At 38.0% G+C, this 14,799-nt stretch overlaps 1 protein-coding gene across 2 annotated transcripts; it reads right to left on the reverse strand.

The window, feature by feature from the left end:
- Nucleotides 1–764: 764 nt before the first annotated feature.
- LOC146315283 (lysophosphatidylserine lipase ABHD12) lies at nucleotides 765–11,944 on the reverse strand. 2 transcript variants are annotated; one of them, XM_084736113.1, is made up of 13 exons: nucleotides 11,854–11,944; nucleotides 6,847–6,962; nucleotides 6,648–6,753; nucleotides 6,445–6,564; nucleotides 6,258–6,288; nucleotides 6,108–6,153; nucleotides 4,405–4,534; nucleotides 3,338–3,375; nucleotides 3,166–3,245; nucleotides 2,985–3,067; nucleotides 1,791–1,869; nucleotides 1,537–1,658; nucleotides 765–1,429 (listed from the first exon to the last, which is right to left on the reverse strand). In XM_084736113.1, exons 1-13 carry the CDS (start codon nucleotides 11,937–11,939, stop codon nucleotides 1,408–1,410), a joined length of 1,059 nt encoding a protein of 352 aa, XP_084592239.1. In that variant the 5' UTR covers nucleotides 11,940–11,944; the 3' UTR covers nucleotides 765–1,407. The 2 variants fall into 2 exon arrangements, 1 of the variants encoding a protein (XP_084592239.1); XR_014771858.1 differs by lacking the exons at nucleotides 765–1,429; nucleotides 1,537–1,658 and adding an exon at nucleotides 2,413–2,484 and having other exon boundaries at nucleotides 1,803–1,869.
- Between the last annotated feature and the right edge of the window lie 2,855 nt (nucleotides 11,945–14,799).

Below are 14,799 nucleotides of genomic sequence, written 5' to 3' on the forward strand. Positions count from 1 at the left end.
AGACCGTCCAAGCATATTTTTGTTTTGAAAGAAAACACAGCTTTGTAGGAGATGATTTTACACAGTTAAATTCATTTTGAAAAAGTTTTGAAGGACAAGAATGTTGGCAATGCTGAGTGTGTAACTGCTGTGTCGCTACAAGTTTCCTCATAAATCTTACATGCAAAGTCTAAACCCGGGTGGATGAACAGTTTCTTCAAGGCAACTTTAAATGGTGCAACTTGTACCTGAATCAATCTTGGCCAATTCATTGTGGATTTATAAGAGGTTAAAGTGGTGTTAGATCAATTCTGCAAGGTGGACATCTCTGCCAGAGTTCTTCTCAACAAGACTTGAAAGGAATAGATCAGATTATTTGATGAAGAGTTGTATGAGGTATGTCAATAGTCAGTAGATTACCCACAGCAGAGCGAGGTTAGAGGTCCGACCAAAAAAAATCAATATCAATTTAAGTGTACGCTGTATTTAGACTAGTTTCACTGCTTTATCAGACAGCCTTTTACGATGAGAAACTGCTGCTATACAAGCCAAACGTTGCTCTCTCTCTCTCTCGCTCTCTCTCTCTCCAGACCAACCGAACTCCACAGGCAAAATCATTAATTTTACCTTGCAGAACACAGGAGTGTCTGGTCTGGACCCTGTCCACAGTAGTTTATTGCAGTAATACACTGACTATGAATAAGTACCTCATACAACCCCACTTCAAATAATCTGAATGAGTGTGTGTATCCTTTTATCAAAAAAGTGCAAGACAGACAGACCAATTCATGGCTGGTTGATGAAGGCAAGAATTTATTGTAATTAAAGTGCAGTGACATTTGAATTAGGATTCTTTAAGCTTCTCTGATTGCACTTCGTATTCTGTGGTTAAACTGAAAGAACTCAGAATTTTAGCATTCATATTTTTTCTAAAGCCACATTTGTGATAACAAGGTCAGAGAACAGACATTTCCCAGCTGTTATCGTTCTATTATGCCACCTAGACATTTTGAGCCTTGGATTACCAAACTCATTATCCAGTATTATAGATGGCATTATCACCACACAACAATGCCCAGCAGAGGGCACCTACTGCAACAATGGCTCATCTAAATTGCATTTCCAGTGGGAACTGTTATTTCTAGTTCTCATAATTCAGAATAAACTACCCACAGACAGGGAAAGAACAGTTGAAACTGTAACTCATCTGAAAAATTAAATTTTATATCTGTGTGCCTGAACAATTTTTGCATTCATTCTTAAAACAGTGAATATTCAACACAAGTATTTTTAAAATCAGATAGTGAAAGAGATCACATATTTATGCAACATGTATTCAGCTGTAAAGACAAACCATTTGATTGCAGTGTGATCAAATGAAATCAGTGCTCTGCGTTTGAAGTTTCTGCTTCAGTCGTCTTTCCAACATCACAGTGACAACACAAACTTCCTGCAGGGGAGACACAATGAGATATACGTGTCGAAGAAATAAAACAGATCATTTAACAGAGAGCGAAAACAATCGCTTCCCGCATTATCAGTGAAATGTTGTCTCACTTTATGATGCCAGGCAGCTTGGGGTCTCTGTATAAACCATTGTGCAGGTATCCCTGAGAACCGTCAAATGGCACCAGCTTGACTCGCTCTGTATTCTGAGCACTCGCTGCTACCTCATACATCTGAGGGAGAACAGCAGAGAAAGTTCAGTCTACTTGAAACAAACAGTGATCCTGGAGAAGACTCTTAATCACTTATAGCTGCAAGGAAAACACCACCTTAGTTTACAGTCTAGCTTTCTGTGCCAGTAATACCTGCTGAGCAATCTGAAAGGGAACTAAGTGATCGTCCTCTGCATGAAGGAACAGGATTGGGCTTCTCATTTTCTTCAGGCTGCAGAAAACACATATTAGGTTATTTTGTATTATTATATGCAAGAGGTACTAAGATCTTCTTTTACTGGAATACAAATAGGAATGCTATTCTCTAAAAATGCTCTGCTACAAGTAAAAATCCTGAATTCAAAATGCCCCCAGATTGGTAACCACTATGGTAACCGTTATGGATCGATATGAAAACTTTTCCTACAAAACATATGATGCAGAAAAAGATGATCGTGGTGATTTAGATTTAAGGTAATATAAGATAAGATAAAACTTTATTGTCTACCTTTGGAGAAATTTGTCTTCAGCATATGAGGGAAAGCAGGCAACACAGCCACACATGCACAAACAAGCTAAACCTAACATACAGTGTCACCCCCAGAGCCATACAGCCAAAAAAGCACATTAGAGTATTTCACTGCCCTGAATTCATGTAGTTGCACAAAAGTCCATATGAAAAATATTGCACAAATGCCCCACATACAGTCATTTCTGAGCAAACCTCCCACACATGTGCCCTACACCAAAATATTGCACATTTCCCTTTCCTCACCTGTATCTTCTGCCTGAAGGCATCAGCTTGTACAGCACAGTAGGGAACATTTATGAGGACAAGACGAACTCCCTGACAGATATAAATAATAGGAAACTTCTTGTTTTACAACCTGCTCCTAATTGACTGAGAGTATTAAAATAGTCAGCAATTGACTGATACTAAACAGTACTGTTGTTTATTTAACTATTTATTTTAATTATTCTTTATTTTCTCCGAAATGTAAGAAATATCTAATAATCCTTAATTAATTAATTAGTTTAAGAAAACAGACGTCTGAGTTCCTTTGCATTGTCATATTGGTGCACAATCCACATAGAAAAGGTCTATTTTTATTCAAAATCAAAAATTCACTACATGGGCCACCATATCTGTAAGCGGTAAGTTTTTCCCCTCTAAAGTTGGTACTGGCTTAAAAAAATCCCACATCGGCCTACAGGCTGCAGGAACACTGCAGGAGCACGTTGTAACTTGATTGTACTCGAATGTATGATTTAGTCCAGCAACTATATTACAGATTTCTCCTTGTGTTTCTCTTGTGTATAACCAGCATGTGCTTCATGAAAACTTACTTTTCCTCAGTAGGAAATACTGCCTTGTTTTCCGCCCCTGGCTCTGGGAAAAGGTACTGAAAGCCTGGAATTTTCCAGTAATACTTTAAACAGAAGAAAAATAAAATATTGAAAGGTTTTGCATAATGTAACAGCAGCCACATGAAATAAACAACCCAAATATCAAAAGTGGTACATTTACCCATGAAAAAGGATTCGGTGGCACCTCCTGCCGAGCAGTGCTGAATGCACCCTCTAGGATCACTCCATCAAAATGCACTCCTGGAAAGAAGACGACATAATCACCGTATTGAGATGTTGGAATTATTTCCTCTTATTCCGATTTGTGAAAACTCACTGGTAGCACAACCTACCTTGGTCAATAAGTTTTACTGCAGTGTTAGTAGCCACTCTGCACAGAGATACGAAAGAGCAATAACTTCAGTTTCTTCATGTTGTGTGTAGTTTACATATTGTTTACATATGTACATTTAATTAACACTTTACTCTTCAGATGGTAGATTTATCGTAGCTGCGGCCTGATTCAATCATTTCTATAATCATTTTTTTATAATCATTTTACTGATGACAGACTCAGATTTGAACTGGGATGAAAAAATACCAAAAGTCAAGTTCAATAATACCACACAATTATATTTATCATGATATTAAAAATCAAGACAATGAAAACTTATGTTCACATGTATCTCATTTGTGCTGCATTTTCTGTTTGTTTAAAATTGTTTTTCCTTTAACATAAAGAGCGTGTGCTTTCCTTCTTTAATAAAATAAAATAAAAGTAGTCTCCACATTATGTGCAACTGCAAAACAGCAGTGAGTAGCGTAAAATAAAAATAATCAAATAATTATGTATGTAATATGATGGTAGGCTGCGTTACACTCCAGTACGATAGTTTTTTAATTGCGATATTCAATTTATTATTACACTGCTAACAACTGTCAAAGAATTTACTATACATGCAGAAGAATAAGTTAATAGTAACTATTCAAATATTTTTTATGCTTATAGCACACAATTACACCTCCTAGCTTTTGCTATTTTTTCCTAGTTTACTTTGAATTTGTATTTTATTGCTTGACATAACTGTATTTAATATGGATCTTGTCTGCTGTCACAGTCATTTTTGCTGTGCTGAAATTAAAGTTTATTTTCACTACACTGATTTCCTTTATATACGTTTAGTGTTTCTGTGTTGAGCTCTCCTCTTCATCTGTTCAGCCATCACTGCTCATAGTAACCGCTATTCTTGCTGTATTATATAAATTAGACATGAAAAGCAAAAGTGTCATTAGGTTGTAAATGTTGCAGGCCATTACTTTAAATATAAAAAGGAGTATGCAAAACAGTTACTACAACAGTGACCTGAGCCATTTTATACTTGAGTAAAATGCTCTTGACCAGGAGTCTTTGCTCACTGACCCGGTGCCAAGAGAGTGTCCCCAGATGACGAGCAGGCTGTCTCCACAGCGTGCTTTGACCCACTTGTACAAGTAGAGGGCATCAGTGGTCAGACCGTCTTCAGTCGGCTCCCCGCTGGAGTCTCCAAACCCTGCCAGAGTTTCTCACATCAACTCCTGCTCACAGTCAGACGGATCACAGAGCTTCTCTTGACCGCCACCAGGTGGCAGCCACTCAGAGGACAAACCTGCACTGGATACTGACCTAAAGTTGAACCGCTGTCTTTTGACTGCTTTACAACAAACAGCTCCTCAAGCACAGCAGTAATAATATGACAGCAAACAATATTAACCCTCTACTGCACGCATTATGTTTATTTATCTAAAAAAATTCAAATTTCATCTTATTTTTTGGAACATTGGGGCTTTCTGATAATGTACTCCTCCCTCTCGAATCACATTGCCTCGGGGCAACTCTGTGCTTTAAGTCTGGCAAAATACCAAGAAAAACCTGATAGATTCAGAACATTTGTCGTGAAATTTAAGTGAAATACACTTGAAATAAGCACTCTTGTGCAGCAAGCGTAGTTCTAGTCGATGTACTGATCTGAACTCTTCGATTCGGCTTCTCTCAACCATTAAATGTCCCTGTGTCCATTGCCTGTGAATTTCAGTGGATATATTCAGAAAAAACCCTGATCTTCATATAAGAAGTTCTTCATTTAGAAAAGTACTACTCTGAAAATAAGCCTAAACTCACAACTCACCCCTTTATCATATATATTTATAAAATTTTACTTAATTAGTACAATTAAGTAATTAGTTTTTAATATTATGAGGTTAAAGATTCTGTGGATGACATGTAGCACAGTGTCCTGGCTCTGTTTACAAGACATATAAACCAGTATGCAGAGGTGGCAACAGGTGTGTTACAGTCATTTTTAATGTCTTTTCAGCAGACACGATTGTCATTAGGCTTTAGGACCCTACAGATACATTTTTAAAAGATATTTTCATCACAAATTCCTCCCGCAGTGACGGCTGCACACTCCGTCATCTGGTTTAAATGAATGATTCGAATCGAATGATTAAACAAGCCGTTATTTATGATGATTATCAGTGCAACAGACAAGTAAAAGGACATCAGTAATACTCTCAAGGGTGTCTCATTGGAAGAGTCTTCTTCACAACAGCAGCTTGTTCTGTTCTGTTAGGTTATGCATCACTCCTGCTCCTGCACCTCATTGGATTGTTCACAAACATTACAGGAATTAAGGGTGCTGCGTTAAGATCAGTGACGATAACCATGATATTTAAAAATGGAATACTAATATCATAATAATAATAGACATATGATAATATTGGATAAATAATCCAGGACCTGTAACACACACTGTATGCTCTTGAATAATTTACGTCTCTTCCTGTTCGCGTGTTTTCTCCCTCACCCCATACACACACGTGTAATTGCACTTTCTATATGCTTTTGCACAGTAATGGTTACAGACCTTCTCTCCACCTCGTGTTGTGAAAATCTGATATCATGACAACCCTAGTGAGAATGAAACAATGCTGAGGGAGGGGCGAGGGACAAAAAGGTTTTCTGCATGCAGAACAGGGTTAAATCAATGTGAGAGGGTAGTGTATTACAATCAATACAAAGGCAAAGAAGCATGGAGATGGAAAATATGTATAGAAGAGTCATAAATCTTAATTTGCACCAACCTCTGTAGTCAGGCACCAGCACGTGGTAACCAAGTGCACTCAATACCTGTTGACACACAATGCTTATTTATCATCAGAATGGCTATTGAGACTTTCATGTCTTTATCAGCTCTCCAAAAGATGAATATGTTTGTGCTGGTGATCACTCACTTTTGCCACTCCCACTCGATGAGTGGCTGCCCTGTTGGAATGATTCACAGACAACACATGTGCCAATAAATAGGTGCTTTCCAAAAAACAAACAAAACAACCCAAATGAATATGTCTAGCTGTGTGGCACTTTCACTCTCTGCTTCTGCAGCAGCCAACTGTAATAGAAATGAATTATTTATCGTACCTTGTGCCTGTGTTCCCATGAAGATATATGAAAACTGGACTGCCATCGCTTAAACTGTTCTGGTACCATGCCAAGTCCTTCCCCTGTGCCTCTTTGCTCCGACTTTCAGGGACAGTGTGCCTTGAACGGTTCAAAACAATACACTAGCCTTTTTATATCTGTGCTCGAAAATGAAAAAAGTGTTGAACTTGAGTTGTACCCACCATACGCCGAGGGAGATTCCTTCCTCTGGTGATAAGTACATGTTGACGGTGTGATCAAGGGAGAAATCAGCAGGTCGGCTGAGGTCAACAAAGAACGGCAGCCTGACTACAAACAGGAGAGGAAGAGATGTGGGCCCTTTTTTGTGAGTAACTTGAGGATTTACAGTACTTCCAAGAGGCAGAAAGGGAGTTCACTTACTTCTGTAAGTGTAAACAAGGTGCTGGATTAATGCAGGGAGTATTTTGAGCGAGAAAGGTGCCAAAACGAAGATAACAAAGAAGGCAAGTAAGCCTCTTTTCAGCCACCATCGCGACCTGAGAACAAACAGACAAAGAGAGAGAAAACCAGTGTGACTACTGCCCATCCAACCATTATCTTACGTGTCTTATGTCAGTAGAGTAACTCAAATATGCTTGGTTGCCATTTTTTACAACTAAGTCAAACAACAACAGACTGTAGTTCACGTCTCTTCTTGTTATCTCATTTCAGCTGCACCTTTGCTCCATTTCAGCTGGATGACTCAGCAACTGTGAGCCGCTCAAGGTGGAAATCACAAATTGCTTTGCTGATTCGAATCACTTCATTCGACTCACTTCAAAGACTCAGAGTCACAGATGGTGTAATTTGTGATGTCATTTTCTTTCCTAATAAGCAAAGTAGTCGCATCACTTCAAATGGGCTTCAGTGTGTACGTTAAAACATAGGCATAGGCAGGTTCATTTATTCATTTTACAATGTAGGGTTGTATGATGTCATTAGACCTGCAACAATTAATTGATTATTAATTGACTATTAAATTAATCGCCAACTATTTTAACTATTGAGTTATTTTTTAAGATGATTTCAAATTCTACAATGTAAATATTTTCTGGTATCTTAATTCCAGTATGACGGTAAACTATCTTTGGATTGTGGACAAACCATTTTCTGAAATTTTATGGACCAGGCAACCAATCGATTAATCACGAAAATGATCAGCTGATTAATCAACAATGAAACTAAATGCAATAAATGAGATAGTTGTACTTCCCTTTGTACTACTCAATAAAACAAACAAACAAAATATATAAAAATATATACAGCAAATTGGTGAATAAATACAAAGTTATACAAAATATAATATATAATAATAATATAATATAAAATATATATATGGTGGAGTGCTGAGGATAAATTTAGGACTGTCACAGCGTGAGGAAAGAAGCTGCTCTGTCGTCTGTGTATCCCAGGGCTCAACCTTAAGGATTGCCTGGGGCAAGTAAAATGTCACATTAGGCTGGTAGATCCAGCAACTAACTTGCTCAGGCCAGTGGTAAAAAAGAATTAAACATATAATTTATAAGGAGTGAGCTTTCTCGCTTCCTTCATCATCCCCGTTGAGAGTTGGAAACAGGTTAGTTTTAGAATTGAACGTCAGTTTTCTGAAAAAACATCGCTGGAGTGGTATAACAATAACTGACAGCATCTTGCTTGAATGACAGGTACAAAGGGTGTTTCTAACCCCTCCCCAAACATGAACGCTGAGACAAGTCGGTTCACTGTGCAGTCCACTGCTAACCTTACATGGTCATTTGCCAAAAATATGAAATAAAAGCATTCACAGAGTTTTTTGGTGATAGTTTTGCACTGAAAATTGAAAGTTACGAAGCAAGAGCTTACTGCTGTCATGATAAGGAATACTTTTAGTCCCTTTTACAACCAAACTCAGCTGGCTTGCTGCAGTTGATAATGAGTAACATCACTTCCCAACTAGATGCGACCCAAGTAAACGAATGTCCTCATATACAAGCAATGTTGCAGCGGCGCCTTTGAGATTCCTTCTTCTTTAGATGAGTAAATTAGGTGTCTGAGTTATTTATTCTATAGCTGTACAATATATATTATAAATAACTTAATTTTCTAAAATCAGCCTTTTTTTTCTGTATAGTTGGAGGACAGTTTACTTACTTGTAGCTACCAAATGTTCCCTTTTTTCCTTCCAAACCCTGTCTGTTTTGAGAATATTCCTACAAAAAAGCCGCTCTGGATCATATAAAAAGTGCTGCGTCTTCTCAACCACAGTAATTAGTCTCTTGTCCTCCCTTTCAACTGCTTTGATGAGGGGAAACCCAAATGTCAAGGATGTCACGTTGATTTTAACCAGATAAAATAGGTTGGAGGTGTGTGAAAACTTTGCTGAAATAGAGCCAGGGTGAGCTACTTTTCAAGCAAGCGACACGTCGCCCAGCCTGTTCGCTGACGCGTGCAGCAGGTTAGGACGTCCTCGATTAGGGAAACTGAAGCAATGAGCCATTCCCTCCCTTGCTCGTTCGTATCGCCTCTAGTCAGGAAGTGTTGCGAGCTTTGACAGCTGTGCTTGATAATATTTTTTTCCTTTTTAAACATTTTCTATACAGTTATTCCCTTTTTATCCTGAATTATTTACCACCAGTGCATAACAAACATATTTACAAAACAAGCAATAAATACAAACAAAACAAAACAAACAAGCTTAAGTCATATTGGTATTGGGAGGATGTAAGTGAAGCAGTGTAAAGAGGAATCAGCTCTGGATGAACTGCAGAAATGGAGACCAGGTATCATGGAGTAGTATATTTGTCATATAGGGTTGCTGTGAGCTCTTCCAAATTTGCATGGTCTGTTAGCAGATTGAGCCCTTTCTGGTTGAGTAATATGTTTTTTGGATACAGTTAATGCATTTAGAGTGCAGGTTTGGAGATGCTATACAGCTGTGAGTGAGGAGAGCTCTCCTAAAAGAGCGGTGGAAGGGGAGAGAGGGATGCTGAGGTTGAGGACCTTGGAGAGCTGACCGCCAAACAAAACCACCGTACCAGTGTGCAGAGCCAGAATGCATGAAAGTGATTGTCTATTGCAGAAGGACAGTGTGTGCAGGTGTGCAATGTGTGTTCTTTAATATTGCTATGGTTACAAGTTGGATAGCGGATGAATTTCACACCATGATTTTAACGCACACCTGCTGGCCAATCAGAGACGAGTATTTACCCAGACTATGGTGTAAAGTCTTTAATATCCTTTGACCCTACTCGCCCTGCTTTCCACCTCAGTGCCACTCATGTACATGGGGGTGTGTGTCTTTGCCTCCTTTTTTCTAAAATCATCAATCAGGTCTTTGGTTTTTCTGACGTTGAGCAGAAGGTTGTTTTCTGTGCACCATTCTGCAAGATTGTTAATTTCCTCCCGATACTCCTCCACATCAGTAGTACATTTTGTGTGCTGCTGGTCCAAGCTGTCACACTCAGTTAAGTACAACTCTAACCAATACAAGCACTGCACATAAGGTTAATGGCTCTGCAGCTTTTATTTATGACAGAGCCGTCAGATTATGATGTTTCTGTGGCTTCCACTGGCATTTTATGAGGAAGTAACGTAGTGTGAATCACAGCTGAGCTGACAATGGATCTTTCAGTCACCAGTGAGAGAAGCTCCTCTGCTAAAAGCTCCTGATTCAGTCAGTGACAAGAGTGATTCAGTATACTGCACTTGTACCACTGGTAAAGATTTGCTTGTGGGCTAGACGAGCTAGCTACTGAACACCTCTATCAGGTGCACCAAGGGAGGGGGGGAGGAGGATGAGAATATAACTGATGATCTGTGGCAAAAAGAAGAACCTGCACTTCCATGTAGTCTCACTGAGACCTATTGGCATGTATCAAGCTGTTTCACACATGTTCTCCCAGTCTGTGGTTTCAACATTAATATAAAATATTAAATCATGGGAGAGAGGAACTGAATAATCTAATCACCAAGGCAGGCTGTCAGTCTTGACTCCCTAGAGGCAAGAGCAGAAAAGAGGATGCTATTCAGACTATTGGCAATTAATGGACAATACATCCCACCCCCTCCATTAACACTCTAATCAGCCAGAAGAGCCCTTTTAGTCCAGGACTGATTTCTCCTCACTGCTCGAGGGAAATGTATAGGAGGTCATTCATTTCAGCAGCCATCAAACTGTCGCCTCATCTGTCCAGAGTTCACGCTTTTACTTTATTATTAACTTCCAAGTCTTTTCTTGAAGATGTCCAAAAGCTTACACCAGGTTTTAATGAATGCACAACTGCACTGTGATGTAAGGCAACCTTTATTTTACTGAACAACCACTCTGCAGAGCAAGAGTCTGCTCATTTTTACCATCATTTTTACAACTATTATGTTTTACATTTACAACCCAACTCTGAATATGAAGATAATAATTCAAGACTTTTACTAAAGTTTAGAGATATTCACAATTTTTCAGAACATTTCCAGTCCTCAACTACAAATGTTCAAATTTCACGACACTTACAAGAATTACTTACAGTAGTAAGTTCTTTGTGCCCATTAAAGTGTCCACTAGTGTTGTTTACCTGGTTATGAACACACATTTACAACATATCCCCTACTGTCATAGAGGAGTAAACAAATGATGACATCCTCAAACTGTTTGTTTTGTCCACAACTCAAAAATATTCAGTCTACTGTCAGAGAGGAGTCAAGAAACCATTAAATATTCATATTTAAGAAGTTCAAATCAGAGAATTTGGACTTTTACTTAAACCAATTGCTTAAATTACTTAAACCGGCTGATTATCAAATTAGTTGTAGTCAATTCAAAAAGTAGTCAATTTAGTAATCAATTAATAATTTTTAAATGTTGCAGCACTAAAATACAGTAAAAGCATGCAAGCATGCTGATGTGGTCCATGAGAGATTCAGAGCTAGACAGACCTTATGAAGAAATGATGATTAACCTATTATCAATTTAAATGAATTTAATAGTCAATAAATAATAAATAATTATTGCAGCCCTAAATGGTTTGTTTGTTGTTGATTGATTGATTTATTAAATGACAAAAATGGTGAGGCCATGAAAATAAATTGTGCACGGTATTCTGTAATCTGATTACTGCACTATTTTTCTGTAACTAATGAAATACATGCATAACCTTATATGTATACATATAACGTCTGTTTCCCATGCTAATAAAGCTAAAGCCCCTTTGACCTGAATGTAATGACCATACTGGATTCTTATCTCTAGCTGATCAGGAAATCCATGGTAATGAAGACATCATATTCATAGACAGAGCCTTTTTTTCTCATCACAACCACATCTGCACTTTTAAATCACCTGCAGTGAGTTAACAATGAATTATTTCCCCACGGAAGCCAATAGTAAATGAATTGCATGTTAGCTAGCTAACTCACTGTGTTCCCTCCTTCTCCTGGATCTTAGCAGGCTTCTTCGCTCCACCGGGAGAACCTTGTTGTTGAACGACCCTCTTCCTCATCATGTAACTTAAACTCCGACGTTTGGCCCCTTCCAGTAGGTTTTCTGACCCTTGGTGATCGGCTAAAAAAGTTTGGTCCCAACTCCACCTTATCGCTTATAGGAAGGGGAAGTGCTCAGGATTTTTAAGGTAGCACTGTTTTACTCGTGTAAAGTTTATTACACAATACGTGTTACACATGACGCCACCTTAAACAAACATAAGGACGAACTTTTCTGCAACATGTCAGACTGTTGTAACGGTGAGTCTGCACTACTGACATAGTTAATGGTCTGCAGCAGTATGGTCAAGGTAGAGGTGAGTGACATATTAAACGTATGGCTTGCGGGCTGGAAGCGGTCCGTCAAGGTCTAAACCCGGCCCACTGGATCAAGTTGTAGTGAAGTCATCATACAGTTCTCTGAAAAAAAAGGGAAAAGAAAGAAAGAAAAACAACAACAATAATGACAAGCACTTTTCAAAATAAAGTTACAGTGCTTTCCACAGAAGACTCTAGATTAAAAAATTTCCACTGCCCAGTGGGGCAATTAAAATTAAACAAACAAATAATTAATAACTAATAGAACTTTGTAGTCATTCTAGCTCATTGTGAAACCTTAATAAAGTTCTTTAATAATTCAAAGACAACATTACTCTGCCAAAACTTCCCTCTTGACCGCAGGAGGCAGCGCTACGAAAAACAATTTCTGAAAGGGGAACGCACTTCTGCTGTTTGAAAAAAACCTTCAGAAGAGCCAATGTCCTCAGGTCCCCTGAAACACATATTTTTTGAAACTCTTATAGAAAAATCAAGACTAACACATACAGTCCAACTTGGTTCAGCTGGAATTGAAGTTGACTGAGATTTGAGCAGAGACAGTAAACAGTACAGCACACTGCAGAGAAACTGTTCAGGAGTTTTCTTTTATACACTGTGTGGCTCCTCCTGTTGTGGAGCTTAAGTTTTAGCACTTTACTAGGGTTTCACCCTATTTCACAAACCAAGAAATTTGACACCTTTTTTTGATGAGATGTTTCATTAAAATTGATTTTCTTTTCTTCCATTATTTCTGTGACCCAATACACTGTGGCCTGTGGAGTTTCCAGTCATAGCTCCCTCCACTGGTCATTACACATATACCATGTATTTTACTCCACCAGTATTTTCAGGGGTTCCTTTAATAGTTAAAATAAAAAATAGATGACTCAGGGCCTTTAATACCACATTAACCTTACCAATAACAAGAAAAATATGACCACACTTTGACACAGCATTGGATCACTTTCCATTTCCTCAGAGCCTAACAAATATATCTTCTAGTAATACTAAACAGAAATTTATACTAATTTGAGTGAAAACTGTAGATGCTGTAATGCTTTTTTTTTCATTTCAAAAAGACAAAATGTGTCTGCAGATTCAAACACACTGCTTTTATTGCAATGAACGACCTTTACCAAAATATTTCAGCTGGCAAAATTATTATGATATTGGCTATTTGTGTGTTTTTTGGAAATTATGCAAAGTTGCTAATAGGAGAAAATAACAAAATGTCCAGCAAATAGAAAAGCTGCTCCTGCGGAATGGTAATCATATATTAGTTTGCTTATATTGACCCTTTAAACAATTTAGTAGTGGTAAGGTTTTGCCCACTCAGATGGTACTGACCCATGGACTACAACTCTGGATATGATCAGCACCACTTTGGAAATAAGAGAGAGGAAAGAGAGGAAATTGTGCCAATTTTGTATTGACTTTGGAAACAGGAATGAGCTACTGTAATGATGTCAGCTGCATAATTATAACATAATTTGAGTAACGCTATTGCCTCTCACAAACTACTTTGCTGGCATCGGGGTGGAGGAGGGAAAACATCAGGAGAAGAAGTGTGAGGCTGTTCATTCATGTAGTCTATAATGGAGAGATCATTTTCCCAAGAAAAACTGTACCCAATGATGGATGAAAGTGGAAACAAGTCTTAACGTGTCATTATTCTACAGTCATTACACTGTGCAATCAACATCTGCTTCATTATGATAAATTAAAGCAAGAAAGTTGTCTATTTCCACTTTAAACATACTGAACATTAAGCAAAATATTGTCAAAACAGCTTAAGTAGAAAATAATCTGAATCAGACATCTATCTTAAAACAAACTCTGTTGCTAAGACAGTGCCAAAACGTTTGATCTGTAAATGGGTTGTAAGGCAGGTAATACCTTAACTTTCTCTATCATTAACTTCCACTTAAGTTGGTGTTGTATGGTGATGTCCCCTTTACTAGACAGTGGACATATCAGGAAAATCACCAAGTTGTTTGAATCATAAAGAAGTAAAATACTACATTATTGTTCCATTCCAGATTATATAAATATTTTGTGCTTTTTTTAAGATCAGCTGTGATCTGTGGAACTTAATGCACAGTTAATGACAGCAGACTAACTGGAATTACATTAGATTGAAATTAGAATTTTTTTTCAGAATGCACTTAATCTTCTTGTAACTAAAAAAAGGGAACTATTTTTGTGTGTGGTTATTTTGGTCGAGCCCACTTGAGATCACATTGGGCTGTATGTGGCACGAAGTAAAATGAGTTTGACACCTATGAAGGAAAAGTCAGAGTAAATGAGTGACTGAAAAGTTTAATGAGTATGAAGACTGTGTTACTCATTCTAGGACCTAAAATGTCATTAAAATTTAAAATATCAAATGAGGGAATGTCCTTTGGTAACACGGTGTTCAACCTTCCACAGTTCAAGCGACTTGGAGAAGCTGTTCTCACTGAAGCTTATTCATTCATTTTCAGGTGAATATACACTAATGAAAATATACCTGTGAATATTATATCCCATTTCTGTCATAATCGGCCAGGAGAGGTTACGGCTCAG

The sequence above is a fragment of the Lutjanus erythropterus genome, chromosome 14 (genome assembly GCF_056507025.1).
Source record: "Lutjanus erythropterus isolate fLutEry1 chromosome 14, fLutEry1.hap2, whole genome shotgun sequence".
Taxonomy (NCBI): domain Eukaryota; kingdom Metazoa; phylum Chordata; class Actinopteri; order Lutjaniformes; family Lutjanidae; genus Lutjanus; species Lutjanus erythropterus.